Raw genomic sequence first — 21,814 nt, forward strand, 5'->3', positions numbered from 1 at the left:
TCCTGAAACAACAGGGCTTGTGTTCTTATGGCAGGAGGAAAGGGACAGTAAGCTGAGCACAATGGGCCATGGTGAAAATTTATCATGGGCTGCACCGTTGTCATTAGTATGCATGCTTTATTTGCATGCCTTTCTGCAAATTAACACAAACAGCATGCAGCCATGGCCTGGTACATGCAGTGAATTTTTACCCACCTCAATTTGTTATATACTGAAATGTATCTTGGGGATATGGCAAGGGATCATACATCATCATGTCCAAAGCTAAGGTTCCAAATGGAAATGCTTGTGGAATTCTCCTGGCGAGAGAGTTTTAATTCATGTTTGACACATTTTAGTCAGGCCTAGAACTGCCATATTTGACACATTTTAGTCAGGCCTAGAACTGCCTCCCAACAGCTAAAAATCTGGAGTCACTTAATCAAAGATCGTGAGAAAGCTTGACAAATTGTAAAATATAATGGAACGTGATTTTCACTTGAAGCCTCTATTATTATTTTTTTAGCGCAGGGTTTCCCTGGATTGTGCCTTTCAGACTTTCTCTGTGGTTTTCATAGCTTTAGAAGTTGTTCAGTCTGCCCTCAGAAGGTTCCTGAGGGCATCGTGCAACTTGAGAAGATACAGGTTGCCCACATATAGTTCTGATAAAATAACCATGTGCCCAGGAAGTCAAGTAGCCTGTTGAGTTAAGCAGAAGTCTTGAACTAAATTACTTGAGTTTTCCATGGCCGTTTTTCCAGCTTTGAAACCAGAAGTTATAACCCTCGAGCCCCAGGCAAGTAAATTATTAATGTTCTTAATGCTTCTAATGGGCTTGGAAGACAAAAGTTAAGCATATCTTCTGCATAGAGAAACATACACTGCGGACAGTTGGATCTTTTCAAATCTTTGTGGGCAGGCTGATCCTTTGGTTATGGCTTTCCAGCAAAACCGCCAGTGTCTTATTAAGCTTACTAGGTGTTTCCAGGATTCAAAAATGCCCAACACTCCAGAAAGCTAAAACATTTTGGCAAATTGTACATGTTTTTAAGATTTTGTTTTCATCTTCAATTTGAAATCTCTGTGGCTTTACATTTTTCATGATAAGCAATGCTTCCTTCAGACTTAGTCCAGTACTCATCCTGCAGAATGTTTTGGTTCCCTGGGGAGTGTATAATTGCAGCTTCTGATTTTTTTCAGAAATAAAAAGAAAAGAATTCTGTTTTGCAGAAGGTTGGTGTGCTGTAGCTGTTAGTGTTGTGGAGATCTGGGTTCAAATCCCTGCTCAGTCTTGGAACTCCTCGGCTGACATTGGGCCCAGTCAATCTTTTCTCAGCCTAGCCCTAGTAGCTGTGAGAATGAAATTGGATAAACCCCTGTGTACATGGTTTTGTTTTTATCTGGAAGAAGATGAGCTATAACTACGACTGGATGCATTATAATTTTTTTTAAAAATTGGCATGTCTGTGCTTTGGGTTTCTGTTGAGAAAGAACAGCCAGACAACAAAGAAGAAGAAAAGGGGAATTAGTAGCTTAGGCTTTATAATACCATCTCTCTAGCTTACTTTTAAAAACTCCACAATCTTTCCAGCCTTAGGGTGTTTTCACACACTGTGTTAACAAGTACTCTTGAGCCTGACTCTGGTGTTTTGTGTGTCATGTATGAATTCATAAGGGCATAAGAGCCAAAGTCCCGTGTATTTCAGCATTCTGTTCTCAGAGTGGCCAGTCAGATGCCCACAGTTAACTATTGTGTGAATGGTGTTGTTGTTGTTGTGAATAGTGGGCCCAATCTGGAAGGGGACCCTGGTGTTGGAGAGAGATGGGGCAGGAAGTTTGCGCAAGCAAGTTCGTTTTATTCACACATTTTTGTACAATGCCCTGCTCAGTAACGGCAATCCTGCAAGATGGATCGCTGTTACTATCTCAGTATTGCAAATGGGGAAACTGAGGCTGGGAGGTGGTGGGTTGTGTGAGGTGAGGCTAGGACTGGCGACTTCCGATGTTTACAGTTTATGTTCGGAAAGAAAAAGTAAAACTCTGTTTTTCACTTAGTTTTTTTTAAAATGATATTTATTAAGTTTTCAAAGGAAAAAAATTACATAAATAAAAAGATTAGAAGAAAAGACAAAAAGAAAAAGAAAAAATAAAAAATACAGAAAAAAATAAAAAACATTTAAAAAGAAAACACATCAATCTTTCCATGTCATATATTCATATCCTTGCTTCCCTGACCTCCTCACACCTCCCTTTTTTGTATTCCAATTCAGTTAGTTAATTCAGCAATTTCTTTCCCTCTTTGTTTTTATCTTAATCCTTTAACTTAATATCATATAACTTTGAGTTCTCACCTGTTAATAATCCATTTTTCATACACCTTTAAAACATTGCTGCTTAAACCTCTTAACTTCATTCTGACATCATTCTAACATTCATTAATTTTGCAATATTTCTGTAAATAGTCTTTAAATTTCTTCCAATCTTCTTCCACCAACTCTTCTCCCTGGTCTCGGATTCTGCCACTCATTTCCACCAGTTCCATGTAGTCCATCACCTTCATCTGCCTGTTTTTCACTTAGTTTGTTACCGTATATATTTGGCTGCCCAGGCTGTCCTCATCGGATTTGGGCTGATGTGTCATTGCAGGAAATGTTGTTTTGTCCTCCCTGTCAGCAGAATGTGGTGATGGCCACCAATTTAGTTGGCTTTAAAATGGGATTAAACAAATTCACCAGGGATAAGGCTATCAGTGTCTACTAGTCTTGATGGTTATACTTCCAGGATCAGAGGCAGAATGACCGTGAATACTAATTGCTGTGGAGAAGCAGTGGGAGAGAGCCGCTGCCTCCATTTCATTTATTCGTTTATTTTGTGGACCGCCCTTCAACTGAAGATCACAAGGCAGTTCATAATATTGAAATTGCAAGATGTGAACACAAAATACATACTAAAGCAAAAGCAAACCAATAACCCCTCTCCCACAACACATTTTAAAGGCCGTATAATATTCTGTCAGCCAAAGGCCTGGTTATAGAGAAACATTTTGCCTCCTTGGGGATTGCATTCCACAAATGGGGAGACACCACAGAAAAGGCCCATTCTCTCTTTTTTTTATAATTAATTTTTATTCATTTTCCAATATACATTCCATCCATATTTTACATCCATTTCTAACATCTACATCTTTTAGACTTCCCCCAGCCTATCTGACAATTTCCATATTATCACAATTACTCATAGAATCATAGAATCATAGAGTTGGAAGAGACCACAAGGGCCATCGAGTCCAACCCCTGCCAAGCAGGAAACACCATCAGAGCACTCCTGACATATGGTTGTCAAGCCTCTGCTTAAAGACCTCCAAAGAAGGAGACTCCACTCGCATTTCTTAAGTTTATATTGCGCTTTAACAATCTTAGTCTTATCATCTCTTTTAAGCAACATTTCTATCAATCATTTTCACAGAGCTTCTTGAAAGCCAACAAGCGTTAATTGGTCCCCACATAGAAAAGGCCCATTCTCATGTTGCCACCCTTCGGACTTCTAATGAAGGAGGCACGCGAAGAAGGGACTCAGATTATGATCTCAGGATCTGGGGCAGTTCATATAAGGAGAGGTGGTCCTTGAGGCACTGTGGTCCTGAGCCATTTAAGGCTTTATAGGTCAAAACCAGCACTTTGAATTGGGCCCAGAAACTGTTTTGAAGCCAGTGCAGTCAGGCCAGGATGGCGTTATATGCTGAAACCGTCTTGCAGCCTGGCTGCTGAATTCTGCACCAGCTGAAGTTTCCAAACTGTCTTCAGAGGCAGCCCTGCATAGAACGCATTGCAGTAGTCTAATGTAGAGACTATCAGAGCATATACTTTGTTGTGTTCATGGTCTTTCCAGAGGCATTGGACATTCTGGAAAATAATATGCCAGATGAGACATGCCTTTGGAAGAGCTGCTCTTCTGAAATCTCTGGTTCATCCTACATCATAGGAAAACATCTTGTATTCCGTATTTGTGCCTTCATTCATGGAGACAAAGGGACAGTTCATTTCCCAATTTTTAGGCTGCATGCTGAAATCACAATATCACAAATACATTTTTAACAGCCTAAATCTGAGTCTTTGAGCAGAAATTTCCTTAATCGACCTCAAAATGGGGGGGGGAATGGATTTCCATTGGAGCAGCACACTTACAAACTGTAAAAGTTAATGGTTTTATCTTAAGCCAATGGTTTTATCTTAAGCCTTCAGTTCTCTTGCTCTGTTAGAGTTAAGCTGTTATATATGACAATAGAGGAGCTCTTAATCTGATAAAATCGGGAAAATTGGGGGACATTTTTAACTGAATGCCGCCTGTATTAAATAACAAGATTGCAGAGACTGGAGAGTTACAAATGCAGCCCTTAAAAAATGACAACAAAAATACATTTTAAGCCCTTTATCTTTATGGTCCAGTGGAAGTGTTCTGCCTTAGCTGCCTTTTTATCTTCTCAAAAGCTTTATTAATTGAATAGAAAGAAGCTCATGTTTTTGCCTTCTTCTTTCCCAGCAATAAATGCAGAGGGAGAGAGGGAGGGAGGGAGGGAGACAGCGACAGAGAGAAAGGTGGTGCTTATTTAGATGTTTAGGTCAGTGTTTCCCAACCGGTGTTCCGCGGCACATGAGTGTGCCGTGAGACATCGGCTGGTGTGCCGCGAGATGCCTGGAGGGAGGCGGGCGAGTCGGGCGGCGAGAGGCGGGGCGGCGGCGGCGAGGAGAGGCCGCGCCTCCTGCTGCTGCCTGGCGCTCCTCCTCGCAGCCGGCAGCGCTGCCTGGGCGCCTCCGCGCGACTCTGCCTCGCTGGGTTTGGTCTCCCAGCAGAGACGGGTCACACGCGCACCTCCCTCCCTCCCTCAGCCTGCGCGGAGGGAGAGCCAGAGAGAGGCATCGCTCCTGCGCGGCGGGAGAGGGAGCAGCCGGAGCGATGCCCCAAACGAGCTGAATTCCGAGCGAGGGACTGAGGGGGGAGGGAAAAAACTTTCACTTTCGTGCGTCCCTCCCGGCGTGACGCTGCGCGCTGACGTCACGGGGTGGGGCTTTAATGGTGGTGTGCCGCGAGATTTTTTTTCAGTAAACAGGTGTGCCGTTGCCCAAAAAAGTTTGGGAAACACTGGTTTAGGTCATTCAGAACATAAGAGCCGTATTGGATCAGGCCAATGACCCTTGTAGCCCAGTATCCTGAGGCGGTAGAGGACGTACCTTCAGGAAGGAGGTGTAGAGAGGTGTGTGTGTGTGTGTGAGAGAGAGAGAGAGAGAGAGAGAGAGAGAGAGAGAGAAGCACAGTGGGGGCCTCATATTCCCAGGGTGGCCCCTACTAAAGCAAACCGTCTAATTGGTCAGTGTCTAAAAGATATCGAGCATCAGAACAAGCTGGCCTCTATAAGGAAATTCTGTCCTTGATATGTTCAGTTTCCACCTCTCCATTTTGATTCTCTGGCCCCATATCTGCACAAACGTCTTATCCCAAAATGCAGACCTGCTTTTACACTTGCAAGACTGGATGTTTTGCCATCTGCGGTACTTGAGGGTCGATTCCAAAAGATCCCGTCTGAGAAACGTCTTTGCCCCTGTGGAGATGGTAGCACCGAAACAGCGGCACACGTCCTCCTGTCCTGTACTCCCTACAAAGACCTGAGGAACGAGAGCATCACCCCATTCGTACTAACCATCCCAGGGCGCTCAACCACTGCCACAATATCAGATCAAAATGAGCAGATAGCAGCAAAGGTTGCTAGGTTCATAACAGGGGCAATCAGAGTAAGGGCCACTAACTGACGGCTGATTCAGGACTTTAAATTGTGCTCTTACATCAAATTTCCTTTTCTGTGTGTACTGTAATGTTTTACTGTTGCTATGGCCATTGGCTAATGCAAATAAAGTTCTATCTATCTATCTATCTATCTATCTATCTATCTATCTATCTATCATCTATCTATCTATCTATCTATCTATCTACCCAGGGTGGCTTCCCAAAAAATAAAAATCAAACGATTAAAATGTAACTACAAACTCAGATGTTAGAAATGGTTCTGTGTAGCCTTGACCTGAGAATGTTGTTTCGGTTTCCAGGTTTGAAACTTTCGAAGTGAACAGCTTTGAACAATTCTGCATCAATTATGCCAATGAAAAGCTACAGCAGCAGTTCAACTCGGTAATTTGGGTTTATAGTTTTTATTTTTCCACAGTGACATTGTCTGGAAATGTGGTGAAGAGGGATAGATAGAAAAGCAAATATTTTTTTAATATGTGTAAAAGATGGCAAGGGGGTCTCCAACCACATTACATTTTTACCACACAACAGGCTTTTTCTTTCAGGTGAGGTTGTTTTGTTTTCGCTGAAAACAGGATGTATTATTTATCATCTTAAAATTACAGACAAGCCCTCAGTATTCATGGTGGGTCTATAATCTTTTGCATGCTTGCTTAACATAATGGTCCATTGGTTTCAATGGGGTTTACTCCTGTGAGGAAGAGTAGCTTGTATCTAAATTGTAGCTGAAAATGTATTTAATCATCTCCCAGATCCAGAGACTGCATGTATTTGTTTTATTTACTTATAAAAAAATATTTATAAGCCACTGTATCATAAATACCACAGTGGTTTGCAACAGCAGGAAGCTCTCAGAGTTCCCAACTATCTAATGGCCTGACTAATAAAAGTTTTCCCACCCTATTTTTTTAATATATATAAAAAAAGTTTTTCCAGCCTTGCTGAATGTGGACACTACTAAATATACATTTAAGAGAAGAAATGGTGTTTATGCTCTGTCAACCCTTCTCCCCCACAAAAAGCAGGCAACACTATTTCAATTTCCCCTTCCCCTCCTCCATAACAAATGAAATACAGGTGAAGAAAGCAAGGAACACCCTCCCCACAACAGATAACCGCCCCCCTTGCCCTAGCCAAACAATTTTTAAAAAGCAAAAACCAAAACTAACCAGTCATTGTCCTATGGAATTCGAAATGACCATGAAATTAATCATTTCACTGAAACGTTATTGGAGCAACTTTGTAAAGTTTTAGTGAAACTGTTTCCCCCAGTGCTAACTTGCATCTTTACATTTGTATGAAAAGATGCAAGCTTCTTCTCTCTCCTGTACCAGGCAGTGAGAGAGGGAGAGCAGTGCATATGCTGGACCTCTCCGTTGGCTGTTGCTGAAAGACCAGCGAATTTGGGGTCCTCCAATATCCCCCCTTTCCTGCCGATGGCTGCGAGATCTCTGTATCTAAGAAATAGTGCCAAAGCTTCCTTTTTGTTCCTCCTCCCTCCCAGTCCCCTTTCCTTTTCTGTTGTGTCTCTTAGGCAGGTGCTGTCATTCCACTGCTATTCGAAAGCCACTCGGCGAGCCTTTTTCAGCTGCAGAGGAGAATAAAAATGCCTGCTGCTACTACTAATAATAGTGATCCTCAGGTGCCGCTTTCCCAGTCAGCCTAGATTTAAAAGAGGCAGAGAAAGAATGAGTTGGAAGGGACCCTAAGGGTCATCTAGTCCAACCCCCTGCAATGCAGGAATATGGAGCTGTCCCATGTGGGGATTGAACCTGCAACCTTGGTGTTATCACAGCACTTTACACACAGCACTTACCTGCGGGGAAGAAGGCAACATGACTGCGCTTCTGGTTTCACTCTCAGTGCCCATTTTTGCACAGGCCCCATGCCTTGGGTGTCTGTCCCAGTGTGTGACCTTTTGAGAATCAGACATTTGGAATAACAACAACAACAACTTATTTATACCCCGCCCATCCCGGTTCAAAAACCAGGCTCAGAGCAGCTAACAACAAATTTAAAAAACTTTAAAACCCTTAATTCTAAGCGTAGCATAAAATACAGTAAAAACATGAATAACAATAAAATTCAAAAATCAATTAGATAATCCCCAGGGCTAGCTGGCTGAATTTAAAGCAGGCATTAAATCTAGAGAGTGACTAGGCATCTGGGCTTTGAAAAAATAAAATAAAATCCCAGTAGGCCCTTGAGAACATTCCTTCATTTATCATCAGATTAGTTTTTCCTAAATCCAGACGGACCTTTACTGTCTTTCGGTTGCAGCATGTGTTTAAACTGGAGCAGGAGGAATATATGAAGGAGCAGATCCCATGGACACTTATAGATTTTTACGACAACCAGCCATGCATAGACCTTATTGAAGCCAAGCTGGGTATCTTCGACTTGCTGGATGAAGAATGCAAGGTAAGAAGAGCCAGAATCGTTCTTGGTCACCCTCCATCTATATGAATGTCACGATAAGCAATAAGCTTTAAAGGCTTTTGGAAATTCTGCCTTTGCTGCTCCTATAATCCTCTGCTCAGCAGAGCAGAGCTGTGGCAGCCCCATCCTTTTGCTACCTGACTTACCTGCCACACAGTTTGCTTGCTTGCTTGTTTTATGAAGGCAGCCCTATATGGGGAAGTTTTAAATGTTTGCTGTTTTATTGTGTTTTTAATATTTTGTTGGGAACCGCCCAGAGTGGCTGGGGCAACCCAGTCGGATGGATGGCAATAACAATACAGTCGTACCTTGGTTGACGAACGGTATCCGTTCTGGAAGTCCGTTCGACTTCCAAAACGTTCATGAACCAAGGCGCAGCTTCCGATTGGCTGATTGGGCCCGGAAACAGTGCCAACAGACGTTCAGGTTCCAATGAAGGTTTGCAAACCGGAACACTCACTTCCGGGTTTGCGGCGTTCGGGAGCCAAAAGGTTCAAGTCGCAAGGCGTTCGTCAACCAAGGTACAATTGGAAGAGGAAGAGGAAGAAGAAGAAGTCTATGAACATGACTAAGTATAGGTCCAACTGAAAGTGTATGACAGTAATTAGCCCTGGACGCGGGTGGCACTGTGGGTTAAACCACAGAGCCTAGGGCTTGCTGATCAGAAGGCCAGTGGTTCGAATCCCCACAACGGGGTGAGCTCCCGTTGCTCGGTCCCAGCTCCTGCCAACCTAGCAGTTCGAAAGCACGTCAAAGTGCAAGTAGATAAATAGGTACTGCTCCAGCGGGAAGGTAAATAGCGTTTCCGTGCGCTGCTCAGGTTCGCCAGAAGCAGCTTAGTCATGCTGGCCATATGACCCGGAAGCTGTACGCCGGCTCCCTCGGCCAATAAAGCAAAATGAGCGCCGCAACCCCAGAGTCGGCCAATGGTCAGGGGTCCCTTTACCTTTTACCTTACTCCTTTGAAATTAGTTACGGGTTTTTTTGGCTGTTGGCCATGCCTGGAAGCAGGATAGCACTTTAGGATTCCAGAAACAGACACGGGGTGTGGGGAAGCAGGGGAGTGAGCAGAACCTGCATAAAGAATAAATTGTGCAAAAGTCCATTCTTGTCAAATCCTCACATTTTAAGGATGCCGTGAGTAAACAAAGGTGGCATTATCTTGATTGCATGGCAAAATTTTGTGGAAAAGCCTCTTCAAAAATAAAGTTTGTTACTCAGTACAATAATTAAACAGAAGATAAAATAGGTCATTTGAGGTGTGTGGGATTGTGATACAGAGAAGCAAAGGCTGTCAAGTTACTGCTGAAATACGTGTTTTCCGCCTAGGTGTATATCTGCTTTGAGTAATTAAGACACTATGCGCTTTAAACTTTAAAAAGCTATTGTCTTTTACTGCTGAGCTTTCTTGTTTTGCCGAAACACAGGATGCAACCTGAATGAATCAACTTTGTGCTTCATTTCTGCGTAAATATTTGTTTACTGTTTTCTCAAGCACTGGTAGCATTGCTGTAAGAGGTGATAATGGTGCAATAAAGGTTGTAAGGAAAATGTTGGGGTAAATATAAAAGTAAAATGCTCAAAACGTTTTATCCTCAAGCCACAAAAAGCCTGACCAATACAAGTGTCCCAGTTTGCCATCAAAGATGCTTACCTATTTGGTATGTTGCTGGGTTGCTAGCATGTTTTGATGAGGTCTCAGTTCAGTCTCTTAACTACCTGCATCTAGGAATGGACAGATCTGTCAATATCTGGTCCGTACCAGTTTTGCACGTGTTAGAACCATAGACTTGCAGAGTTGGAAGGGGCCCTGAAGATTGCAATGCAGGAATCAACTAGATCATACATGACAGATGGCCGCCCAACCTCTGCAGTGGTTAGAGGGCTGGACTAGGATCTGAAAGATCAGGGTTCAAATCGCCAATCAGTCAGGCTCATTGGGTGAGGCTCATTAAGCAGTCACAGTCTTTTATAGCCTACCTCGCACGGTTGTTGTAAGGATAACATGATAAAAGGAAGAGCCATGCAAGTAAACTTGAGGTCCTTGGAGGAGAAGTGAGATATACATGTCCAAAACAGTTGTGCGCAGGGGTTTTGTCCTTGGGTAAATTTTACCAGAAAAATACACTAATCCAGCTTGTGTCCTCCCAGATGTTTTGAACTACAGCTTCCATCAGCTAATGGGAGTTGTAGTTGAAGACATCTGAGGAGTCACAGGTAAGTGAAGGCTGGATTAGTGCAAGTGGTACTGATCGTGTCATCGTCGTGTATCACAAACTGCTGTAATCGTATCATCGCTGCAGAATGAACTGGCAGTGCAAATCTCCATTCAGAAATGCCTCGACCCTAACAACATTTTGTAAAATCAGCATAAGCCATGTGCTTTTATCCTGAATATTGATGTCTTTCTGCGTTAACACCTCTCGCTTCCCTCCCTTTCTTTCTTCAAGGTCCCTAAGGGAACAGATCAGAACTGGGCTCAGAAGCTGTACGATCGCCATGGCAGCAGCCAGCACTTCCAGAAGCCTCGCATGTCAAACATCTCCTTTATAGTTGTGCACTTTGCAGATAAGGTAATAGGAGCGGCTGGAGAGGGTGCTGCCTTCGGCTGCGTTCAGTGTGGCGATGGGCTGCGTGTGGTTTGTGGCAGCTGCTGAGAATGTGTTTACTTTCCTCTTTATCTTCAAATGCTCAGGCTAGTCTAGAATCATAGAATTGTAGAGTTGGGAAGAACCCCAAGGCCCCAGCCACCTCCAGTGCAGGAATGAATTGAAAGCCTGCTGTCAGAGCTGCCCGAGGTCCCAGCTCACAAAGGACCAACGCCAGTTCGTTGTTATATACAAAAGTCTTTATTGAAATTCATTTTCACTTTCACAGCCGCAGCGTGCAGCTCTACGTCTGAAACTCTAGACCGCTGAAGCTCCGTCTGAATCTCCTCCCCCCAGACACCAGTTTAAGACTCTAGCCTTGCTCCACCTCTTCCTTTGCTCTTTCCTCCTCTGGCTCTGCCTGTCAGCTGGGGTCTCGCCCTTCCTAGACTCTTCTGACGCTGAGTCCCCTGAGTCTTCCCCCTGCCTCCGGCGGGCTTTAGGACCTGGTTCCCAATCCGGGTTTTCTGCTGTCCCACGCGCCTGTACATTCGAACTTGGTGCGCGCGCCCAGCCGGCAACCTTCCTCCTGACCGTTACACTGCTCCTGTCACTGCTTCCCCCTTCGGGGAGGCTAGCTGGACCTGACCTCCCCTCCGTTCCCCCACTCTCCGATAGAGGCGTGTTCAGCCCTGACTCATCTTCTCTCCCTGCTGGAGGAGACGCTGGCCCTGACACATGGGACTCTTCCCCCCCACTACGCTCTGGTGGGGAAGCTGGTCCTGATTTCCAGCTGCTGCTTTGGGAGTCCCCGCTGGCCCCTTGTTTCTGGTGTGTCCCCCCTGGGACCCCCCTTGCCCTGACCATCGGCGCCTCCTTCTGAGAATCTTCTGATTCGCTGGAGAAGCTCATGGAATCTCTCGGGTCACTGCCATACTCCCCTACGCTGCCCTCAGATTCTTCCCCTTCGCTCTCCATTTCCTCTCTCCCCTGTGCCTCTGTTCCTGAGCCCCTGACACCTGCATTTGGGGGGGGGGGTAGGATGGGAGCGAGAGCTCCAGCTGCTTCATTCAGTTGCATCATAGTGAGAGCCACTATGGTATAGCAGAACTCCCTCTCTTTGGAACTCCCTGCCTGTTGACACCAGGCAAGCACCTTTGCTGGACTCTTTTCAGCACCTCCTAAAAATGGGTTTTGCTTTTTCAAACAGAATGTCGGCATGAATTTCAGTCTGGTTTTATTGTTGATTTTAATCACATTTGAAGGTTATAGATGGCTGTTTTTCAGCTTTGTTTTACGGGTAATTTCGTTGTTGCATTCTGAAACAGGCAGGCACTGTGGATTTTGAAGCTGTCATTTTTAATTACTACCTTTGGATGTACAGTCATAACTTGGGTTACAGACGCTTCAGGTTGCATGATTTCGGGTTGCGCACCGCGCTGAACGGATTACTTCCAGGTTTCGGTGCTTGCGCATGCGCAGAAATGCTGAATCGTGACCTGCGCATGTGCAGACGCGGCGCTGTGGGTTGTGAACGTGCTTCCCGCACGGATCACGTTCGCAACCCAAGTGTCCACTGTAATTAATAAAAAACAATTCCCATCATCCCTGACCATTTGTTGTGCTGGCTTGGGCTGATGGAAACTGCTGTTGGACTCTATCTGGAGGTCACTATACTTCCAGGTTTTGGTGCTTTGCGCATGCGCAGAAGCACTGAATCGCGACCCGCACGTGCGCAGACACTGCGCTGTGGGTTGTGAACGTGCTTCCCGCACGGATCACGTTCGCAACCCAAGCGTCCACTGTAGTCTTATCAGATTTTATGCTGGTAGCTGCCCTGGGCACCCTTCAAGGAGGAAGGTGGGATATAAGTTTAATAAACAAACAAACAGACCAGGAAATAGGTAGGGCAGTTTTTAACAGCAGATTCAAGTACCTCACTTCTTAGAAATGACTCTTAATTCATGCCAGATGGTTAAATGGATGGATCAGGGCCCCAAAACAGTTGGCAACCCTTTTCTAACTCTCCAGTCAACCTTGAAGCTGCCTCAGTATGCTTGGACAGGGTTCACCATCTCAGCCTAATGTACCTTGCCATCTCCCCCTTGATTCTCTTGTGTGCATTTCAAGTTATAATAATAGCAGACTCTCAAAGAACCAGCTGCAAGGATGGGTGGAGAGAACCTGCATACACAGTCTCTCTCCCACACTAGTGCCAAGTCATGTTCAGTTAAATGGGACAGCACCTTGATGGATTAGAGAAGCAATGGCCTAGGTGTTCACTGAGTAAGGCCCATCACTCTGGTCTGCTGCGACGGATACCTGGCGGCCTAGATGCAGTGCCATAATTATGTATTGATTGGTTAGAGCGATGGATACAAATCAGAGAAAAATAAGTCTGGAGCTTCTGCTATCAGATGCGGTTAAAAGCTCTTTGTTAAAGTTGACTGCCCTTCTTTGAAGGACACTTGGCCTTCTTAATGTCCCTTCCTTTCTATGGCTCTCAGACTGCACATGGAAGGTATATCTGTTTAGTTCCAGCTGGGGGAATCTGAGCAAAAGAGGCACATTAGTTGGGGCTGATCTCCTGCCTTCTCCCCTTCCCCCTCGTGCTTCATTCCTCAGTCCAGCTTTGGTTCTGGAAGTGAGACCAGTTAGAGTAGATGTGCTTGTGAGCAAAAAGCACAGTGGGAAAGTCAGTGTTAGGTGCAGAGAGGCTCCAACTTCCTATATTTGTCTGTCCGCTTTGGTCGAAAAATGTAGACCTCCACTGCCAATTTTCACTGGACCATTGGGGCACACACAGATTTAAGTAAATGGATCTTCTGCTGTTGCATGTTTGGATCTAAATTAGAGGGGCTCTGGAATTTTTTATAGGGAAAGGTAAGTGTGAAAAGGGTTCCACGGAGTGAAATTTAAAAAATTTATGCAATTTTTCATAGTAACAATCCTTGAAAAGAAGTCTCAGATACTTTATGGACTGTTAATGCTCAATCTGTGATATCTAAAGTATTGAGGAAAGATTCTGGGAGATGCTTCTAGCCTGTGAGTTTTAAAGATCTATTTCTCAATCTTTAAGATCTGCTTCTTAAAAGCTTGGAGACTAAGCTCAGAGCAAATAAGCATATTTTATGGGCCTCAATTAACATGTACGGTTTGCATGTGTTTTGAAAAGGAAATGAAAAGCAATTTCCAGAGAGGTCTCTAAATGTTGTTGATTATCCTTATAATTAGCTCTCTGTTAACAACTGATTTCCTCAGAGGTCTGGTTCTGATTTCCTTGATGCCGACCTGAGAGAGATTTTTATACTTTCCTTATTTGTTGGTTCAGACTGAAATGTGCTTTCTGCCTTAAGCTTCGAGGATAGATGGGAAAGAGCTAGAATTATTTGCCACAACAACAGCCACCCCACTGTAAATTTCACTAGGTAACTTTTGTCCAGCCTTCTGCCTTAAACTAAGCTATTATCTGGGGAATCATTTTCTCTGGAAGTTTATGCCATAAGAACTTCAGAGGCTTAAAAGTCTCAAGAGCACTGTTGGCTTATATTCGGGAAACATCTGCTCTATATAACTCTTGTTCGTGTATTATTCCGTAGATTCATGTTAAAATCCTGACTTTTATAAGTTTCTGATATTCAGAATCACTGAGATACTGGAAGCAGAAAGGCAAGGAAGAAGATGGCCGGCAGTGTTTTGTGTGTGTGTATATATGTGTGGGTCAACTCAGACTGAATTTGGGAAGTCACAAACCAATCACTTGAGGATTCCATCATGGGCATAGATAAGATTCAGGATGCCATCAAAAACCTTTTGAAACCTTGTGGCTCATCTCTGTGTCTGAAAAAATGCCTGGGTGGTTTTTTGTTAGGATAATCTACATTCAGAATCTTAACTCTTCTCCCGCAACTGCTGTGCTTCCCTGTGTCCTAGGTGGAGTACCAGTGTGATGGATTTCTGGAGAAAAACAGAGACACTGTACATGAAGAACAGATCAATATACTGAAGGCCAGCAAGGTAAACTCTGAGATACCAGGGGGTGGAATAAACTTAAAGCTGACATTCCAGCATTACTCATGGTTCCTGCTTAGCCTCCTCTTCTTGCTTCCCATCCTTAATGATTCGCTTAAGATTGAACTGTGGAGAAGAAGTGTCCATCTTGGTTTCATTAAAATAGTGCAAGGTATCATGGGCAATCTGCAAGAGTCCTCATGGGGGTAGAGAGCTCTTGAAGAGCTCACAATGATCAGATGTTACCAAATATTAGCTGATCCCTGGCCCCAAGGCAGCCAATGGATGTACATTAACATTCTGGTTGGTACTCTTGCCTCCTGAGGTGTGGGTTCCTTGCCACAGCTAGATCCTTCTGTGTTTAGCCCTCAGTTGTTGATACTTTACGCGGGGTGATCCTTGTATATAAGTGGGCAAAGCAATTCAAGTTCTCAGTCCATCGTGCTGGGTGTCCCTCCAACCAGCCCTGCCTGATTCGATTGGCCTTGGCCATCACAGGGGGCAACACTCTCAAGGAGCACTGCGATGCACCTCCTCAGATGGCAGGTGGAATAAACCACCAGTAGCTTTCCCAGTGGTGGTAACCAGTGGAAACCTCAGTAAGGGGGCATTTCAGAAGGATGGAATGGAGCCAAACTGGCACAGGACCACTGCCACAGGGCTCTAGAAGCAACAACGACTTTGCGACTCCATCAAGCCTTTGCTGCTGGCCAGTGGTCCTCAAACTTTTCCCCCTGGGCCACACTTTTAGAATGAAAATTTGCTTGTACCATACTGAATTTTTTTACAGGTAAGAAATGCATTGGAAAACAGAAAGATACGACTCCTAGCAGGGCTTGATTTATTACGCAGAACGCAACTGCTTTATAATATGATCATGGAACTTCCAGAAAGTATAAAACAAAACAGCTACATAAGGACACGAATCCGTCCCGAAATATAATTATAAATGAGCCTCTTATGTATGTGTATAAATTCAATGAAGGGTGTGAGTTTGCAGTATTACTTGATGTTCTTGCTCTCATTTTGAAAAGATATCTATCCATATTCTATATACACTGTATATTTTTTTTAAAAAATGATACTGCTTAAACCCCTATGGCTACAGTTAGAATTAAACATTTGTGTGTGTGTGTACACACATGTGCAAAAACTGCAAAACTCAGCAGTTCAAAGCAAGATTGCCATCAAACACCCTAGTGAGCCACAAGCCATGTGTAGTAAGCCTTTGATTATTTTCCCTCTTTTGCAAATAGATTTCCCCCCCAAAGGGGAACATGAGTCAAATGCTTATCCCCTAGAGCAGTGGCTCTCAGCCTTGGGTCCCCAGATGTTTTTGGCCTACAACTCCCATGAGCCCTAGCTCACAGGACCAGTGGTCAGGGATGATGGGAGTTGTAGGCCAAAAACATCTGGGGACCCAAGGTTGAGAAAGGCTGCCCTAGAGGTATGTCCTCCCCTTTCATCTGCTTTCAGTGGCTGTTCTCCCCAGAGAAATTCAAGGGCGAAAGTCCAACCAGAACTGCTGGAAAATCAGCCAGACTGGGAGGGAGGGTGGGAGGCAGAAGCAGGGGCAGCGAAGAGCTTCCCCCAAAGAGATTGGGACACAAGGCAGACTGCATGGAGCAGATAACACAGTTTAAATGGCAGGTTAATTTCACTTCATTGTTAGGATTCAGGTGTTCTGAGCCAGAGGAGCAGGGAGAAGCAGCAAGCAGATAAAAAGAGCCCGAGAAGGAACTCCAAAGCGTTGGTGCGATATTGCAAACAAGATTCTATTCCGGTTAGCAGTGTGCGAGTTAAACAAAAACCTTTCTTGCAGTCTTGCAGCTTCTGGCTGGACAGATTTATTACTGTTACTATGAGCTGTGGTGAACATCTTTCTCCTGCGCACAAAACAGTGGCGCTTGCCCAGATCCTGCTTCTTCTGTAGGTGTATTAGTACAGATGGAATGAAGAGAGGAGAGGAAGGCTTTTTTCAGATAAAGGAGCCTTTCTTGCAGATAAAGGACCGGCCCTGTTTGCTCCTTTCAAGAAGCAAATCAGTACAGGAGAGATGTTTGCTCTGTTGCAGGAGAGAAAAGGACTTAAAAAAAAAAAGCTGCTATCCTAAACACACTGGGTGGAATTCAGAGTCACACCATTTCAAAGGTTCCATCTCTGCCAGCATTTTGTTGTTGTCGTTTAGTCGTGTCTGACTCTTCGTGACCCCATGGACCAGAGCACGCCAGGCACTCCTGTCTTCCACTGCCTCCCACAGTTTGGTCAAACTCATGCTGGTAGCTTCAAGAACACTGTCCAACCATCTCGTCCTGTCGTCCCCTTCTCCTTGTGCCCTCCATCTTTCCCAACATCAGGGACTTTTCCAGGGAGTCTTCTCTTCTCATGAGGTGGCCAAAGTCTTGGAGCCTCAGCTTCAGGATTTGTCCTTCCAGTGAGCACTCAGGGCTGATTTCCTTCAGAATGGATAGGTTTGATCTTCTTGCAGTCCCTGGGACTCTCAAGAGTCTCCTCCAGCACCATAATTCAAAAGCATCAATTCTTTGGCGATCTTTATGGTCCAGCTCTCACTTCCATACATCACTACTGGGAAAACCATAGCTTTTACTATACAGACCTTTGTTGGCAAGGTGATGTCTCTACTTTTCAACCTGCCAAATAGAACAATCCTCACTTTCAATTGTCCCGCTTTTCCCCATCTGAGCACATAGCACAAAAATTGCAGTAAAACATCTCTGAAACACCCCCCCACACACACACCCTCGGAAATAGCCAGGCATGCCACAACAGGGAGTAAGTTAAGGGTAAAGAGAAGCTGTTCCGTGTTGCGGCCGAGAGCTGCTTTCTGGCACCACGATCTATTGCTCTTGTTTTGAAATACTACTTATGATGCAAAGGGCCTTGGAGTGCTTGAGTGCAAACATCTCTTTCATGTCAAAAGTGTTCATGTAAAAGACATGCACCTTGCGATGCTCCGGGGGGGGGGGAATCCTTGGTGTTGTTTTTCCCCGCTGGTCTCAAATTCGCACCTGGTTGTTTGTTATGGGAAAGCTGTGTGTCGCTTCCACAGTTAAATGGCTGCTGCCCTGCATGTATTGCTCCAAAGGGGAGAAGGAACTGAAATGTCAAAAGAGTCCCTGAATAGCAGCATAAATTCTTTAAGAACATAGAATTGTAAAATCACAGAACTGAAGAGTTGGAAGGGACTGCCAGGGTCATCTAGTCCTTCAATGCAGGAATCTTTTTGCCGAACATGGGGTTTGACCCTGAGATTAAGAGTCTCATCCTCTACTGACTCAACTATCCCTCAGATAACAGGAAGCTCCACCTAGTCCAGCTTTCTGATTCCACAGTGGCCAATCACATGCTCCTATGAAACCCACAAGGAGGGCAATTACCACCTCCCAATGTTATTCCCCAGTATACCGTATTTTTCGCCCCATAAGACGCAACGGCCCATAAGACGCACCTAGATTTTAGGGGGGGAAATAAAGGAAAAAAAATTTATTTCCCCCCCAGGTGCGCTGCGCTACACCAGGAGCTTGGGGCGTGCGGAGCTCAGCGCGCCCCAAGCTTCTGCGTGCGGGCAAGGTCTCCGCCAGCGTGGGAGAGCCGGGCGCCTCTCCCAGGGCTAGCGGACCCCTGCGCTAATCCAGAAGCTTGGGGCAAGCTGAGGTCAGCGCGCCCCAAGCTTCTGCGTGCCGGCAAGCAGTCCGCTGCCGCCCCAAGCCTCCCGCACCCGGCAGGAGGTCCCGCTGGGTGCGCGAGGCTTGGGGCGGCAGCGGACTGCTTGCGCGCACCTAGAAGCTTGGGGCTTGCTGAGCTCAGCGCGCGCCAAGCTTCTGCATGCCGGCAAGCAGTCCGCTGCCGCCCCAAGCCTCCCGCACCCGGCAGGAGGTCCCGCTGGGTGCGGGAGGCTTGGGGCGGCAGCGGACTGCTTGCGCGCACCTAGAAGCTTGGGGCGTGCTGAGCTCAGCGCGCGCCAAGCTTCTGCATGCCGGCAAGCAGTCCGCTGCCGCCCCAAGCCTCCCGCACCCGGCAGGAGGTCCCGCTGGGTGCGGGAGGCTTGGGGCGGCAGCGGACTGCTTGCGCGCACCTAGAAGCTTGGGGCGTGCTGAGCTCAGCGCGCGCCAAGCTTCTGCATGCCGGCAAGCAGTCCGCTGCCGCCCCAAGCCTCCCGCACCCGGCAGGAGGTCCCGCTGGGTGCGGGAGGCTTGGGGTGGCAGCGGACTGCTTGCGCGCACCTAGAAGCTTGGGGCGTGCTGAGCTCAGCGCGCGCCAAGCTTCTGCATGCCGGCAAGCAGTCCGCTGCCGCCCCAAGCCTCCCGCACCCGGCAGGAGGTCCCGCTGGGTGCGGGAGGCTTGGGGTGGCAGCGGACTGCTTGCGCGCACCTAGAAGCTTGGGGCGTGCTGAGCTCAGCGCGCGCCAAGCTTCTGCATGCCGGCAAGCAGTCCGCTGCCGCCCCAAGCCTCCCGCACCCGGCAGGAGGTCCCGCTGGGTGCGGGAGGCATGGGGCGGCAGCGGACTGCTTGCGCGCACCTAGAAGCTTGGGGCGTGCTGAGCTCAGCACGCGCCAAGCTTCTGCATGCCGGCAAGCAGTCCGCTGCAGCCCCAAGCCTCCCGCACCCGGCAGGAGGTCCCGCTGGGTGCGCGAGGCTTGGGGCGGCAGCGGACTGCTTGCGCGCACCTAGAAGCTTGGGGCTTGCTGAGCTCAGCGCGCGCCAAGCTTCTAGGTGCGCGCAAGCAGTCCGCTGCCGCCCCAAGCCTCGCGCACCCGGTGGGACCTCCTGCCGGGTGCGCGAGGCTTGCAGACACTCGCCCGAAGCAGGGGGAGCCCTCCAGAGGGCTCCCCGTGCTTCGGGCGACAGGCTGCCGCCCCAAGCCTCGCGCACCCGGTGGGACCTCCTGCCGGGCGCGCGAGGCTTGCAGGCATTCGCCCCATAAGACGCACCCCGATTTCCCCTTCATTTTTGGAGGGGAAAAAGTGCGTCTTATGGGGCGAAAAATACGGTACTGCCTCTGATGTTGTCAGTCATATATCCATTGTTACCAGTCACCACTGACAGACGTCCTCCATCAGTTCATAGTACATCTTGTGGCAGCAGCAAATTCCATAGTTTGAACTATGGGCTTTCTATTCTTAACTATGTGCTGTTTTAACTATTTGCTCTGTTACTCTTGCACGAGGTGAGAAGCTAGAACTCGGGGCTCCCTCACAACGGCCCTGTCAGGTAGGTGAGGCTGAGAGATAGTGACCATGTGCTATCGCTAGACCTCCTCAGCTTATCTGAAGGTGTTAGCCCAAGAGAAGCCTGCTGGAGGCAGGAGATAGGCAGACAAAAGGATTCTGTGGGCGGCTGTGATTAAAATAAAGCCCAGCAAGCATAAAACAAGCACAGAGTCCTGCGTCAGGCCAGATGATGATAATACCATGCAAACAGATCCTTCCCTCAGCAGGATTTTGGCAGATATGCAAACAAGGTTCGGCTAATTAATCTCCAAGAGGAACTGACGGAAAATTACAGTCCCGTCTTAATAAAGGCAGTGCAAAGGAGATTCTGCTTTTGAAGTTCCTTGTAGTTCCGATATGCATCTTGGGTCAGTGTTTTGAAATGGGGCTAATGGCAGTTTCTTTTGTGACAGAAGTGCTGTGAGGTAGAGAGGTTTTTTTGGGGGGGGTGTCTGGGCTGTGCTTGCTGAAAGTAAGTTCTTCTAAATTATCTTCAATGTGTTTTGCCCGTGAAAGTTTTTCAAGTGTTTCCATGACGGCCAGAACCCTTCAGTAACTTTATCTCAAAACTATCTTATAATTGTGCATACCTGAAAGAGAGAGAGGGAAAAAAAATACATCATAGAATCTTAGAATTGTAGAGTTGGAAGGGATCTTCACTGTCATCTAATCCAACCCAGTACGTTTCCGAACACAATTCCAAGTGTTGGTGCTGACCTTTAAAGCCCTAAACGGCCTCGGTCCTGTATACCTGAAGGAGCGTCTCCAACCGCATCGTTCAGCCCGGACACTGAGATCCAACGCCGAGTGCCTTCTGGCGGTTCCCTCATTGCGAGAAGCAAAACTACAGGGAACCAGGCAGAAGGCCTTCTCGGTAGTGGCACCCGCCCTGTGGAACGCCCTCCCTTCAGATGTGAAGGAAATAAGCAGCTATCCTATCTTTAAAAGACATCTGAAGGCAGCCCTGTTCAGGGAAGTTTTTAATATTTAACGCTGTATTGTTTTTAACACTTGATTGGAAGCCGCCCAGAGTGGCTGGGGAAACTCAGCCAGATGGGCGGGGTATAAATTATTATTATTATTATTATTATTATTATTATTATTATTACTACTACTACTACTACTACTACTACTACCCCCTGCAATTCAGGAATCTCAACTAAAGAAACCCAGACAGGTGTGATTCAACCTCTGCTTAAAAGGGACCTCTACTTAAAACTTCTGCTTATAAAAATCTCCAAGGAAGGAGAGCTCATCACTTCCCTAGGGAATCCATTCCACTGTCAGAGAGCTCTTACTAGTAATATCCAAGGCAGCACAATGACCAAATACAATGATACAATATCAATATACACTCTTGATATAATATGAAATACATGAAATCACGTAAACAGAAAACTTAGGAATCTCTGAAAAGTCACAAATTATGCACTCTTGATGGATTCTCTTGAAAACGTAAAACCAAAGAAACATAAGTCTTATAAGTCTCTGAAAGTCTTTGAAGACTATGCAAGTCTCTGAAAGAAGCAGTGTAGCAGTGACCACACACCGTATTTTTCGCTCTATAAGATGCACCAGACCACAAGACGCACCTAGTTTTTGGAGGAGGAAAACAAGAAAAAAAATATTCTGAATCTCAGAAGCCAGAACAACAAGAGGGATCGCTGCACAGTGAAAGCAGCAATCCCTCTTGCTGTTCTGGCTTCTGGGATAGCTGCGCAGCCTGCATTCGCTCCATAAGACGCACACACATTTCCCCTTACTTTT

The 21,814-nt window shown here is 46.2% G+C and overlaps 1 protein-coding gene across 4 annotated transcripts in view; it reads left to right on the top strand.

Moving 5' to 3' along the window:
• The window catches only part of MYO5B (myosin VB), a 298,226-nt gene that overhangs the window by 180,362 nt on the left and 96,050 nt on the right, over positions 1 to 21,814 (top strand). For all 4 annotated transcript variants that reach the window (XM_081212616.1, XM_081212615.1, XM_081212617.1 and 1 more), the window contains exons 11-14: positions 6,078 to 6,159; positions 8,059 to 8,199; positions 10,668 to 10,790; positions 14,739 to 14,822. In XM_081212616.1, the coding sequence (XP_081068742.1) occupies positions 6,078 to 6,159; positions 8,059 to 8,199; positions 10,668 to 10,790; positions 14,739 to 14,822 (430 nt within the window). The remainder of the gene's footprint in view (positions 1 to 6,077; positions 6,160 to 8,058; positions 8,200 to 10,667; positions 10,791 to 14,738; positions 14,823 to 21,814) is intronic.

Source organism: Podarcis bocagei, assembly GCF_964188305.1.
Source record: "Podarcis bocagei genome assembly, chromosome: 11".
Taxonomy (NCBI): Eukaryota; Metazoa; Chordata; class Lepidosauria; order Squamata; family Lacertidae; genus Podarcis; species Podarcis bocagei.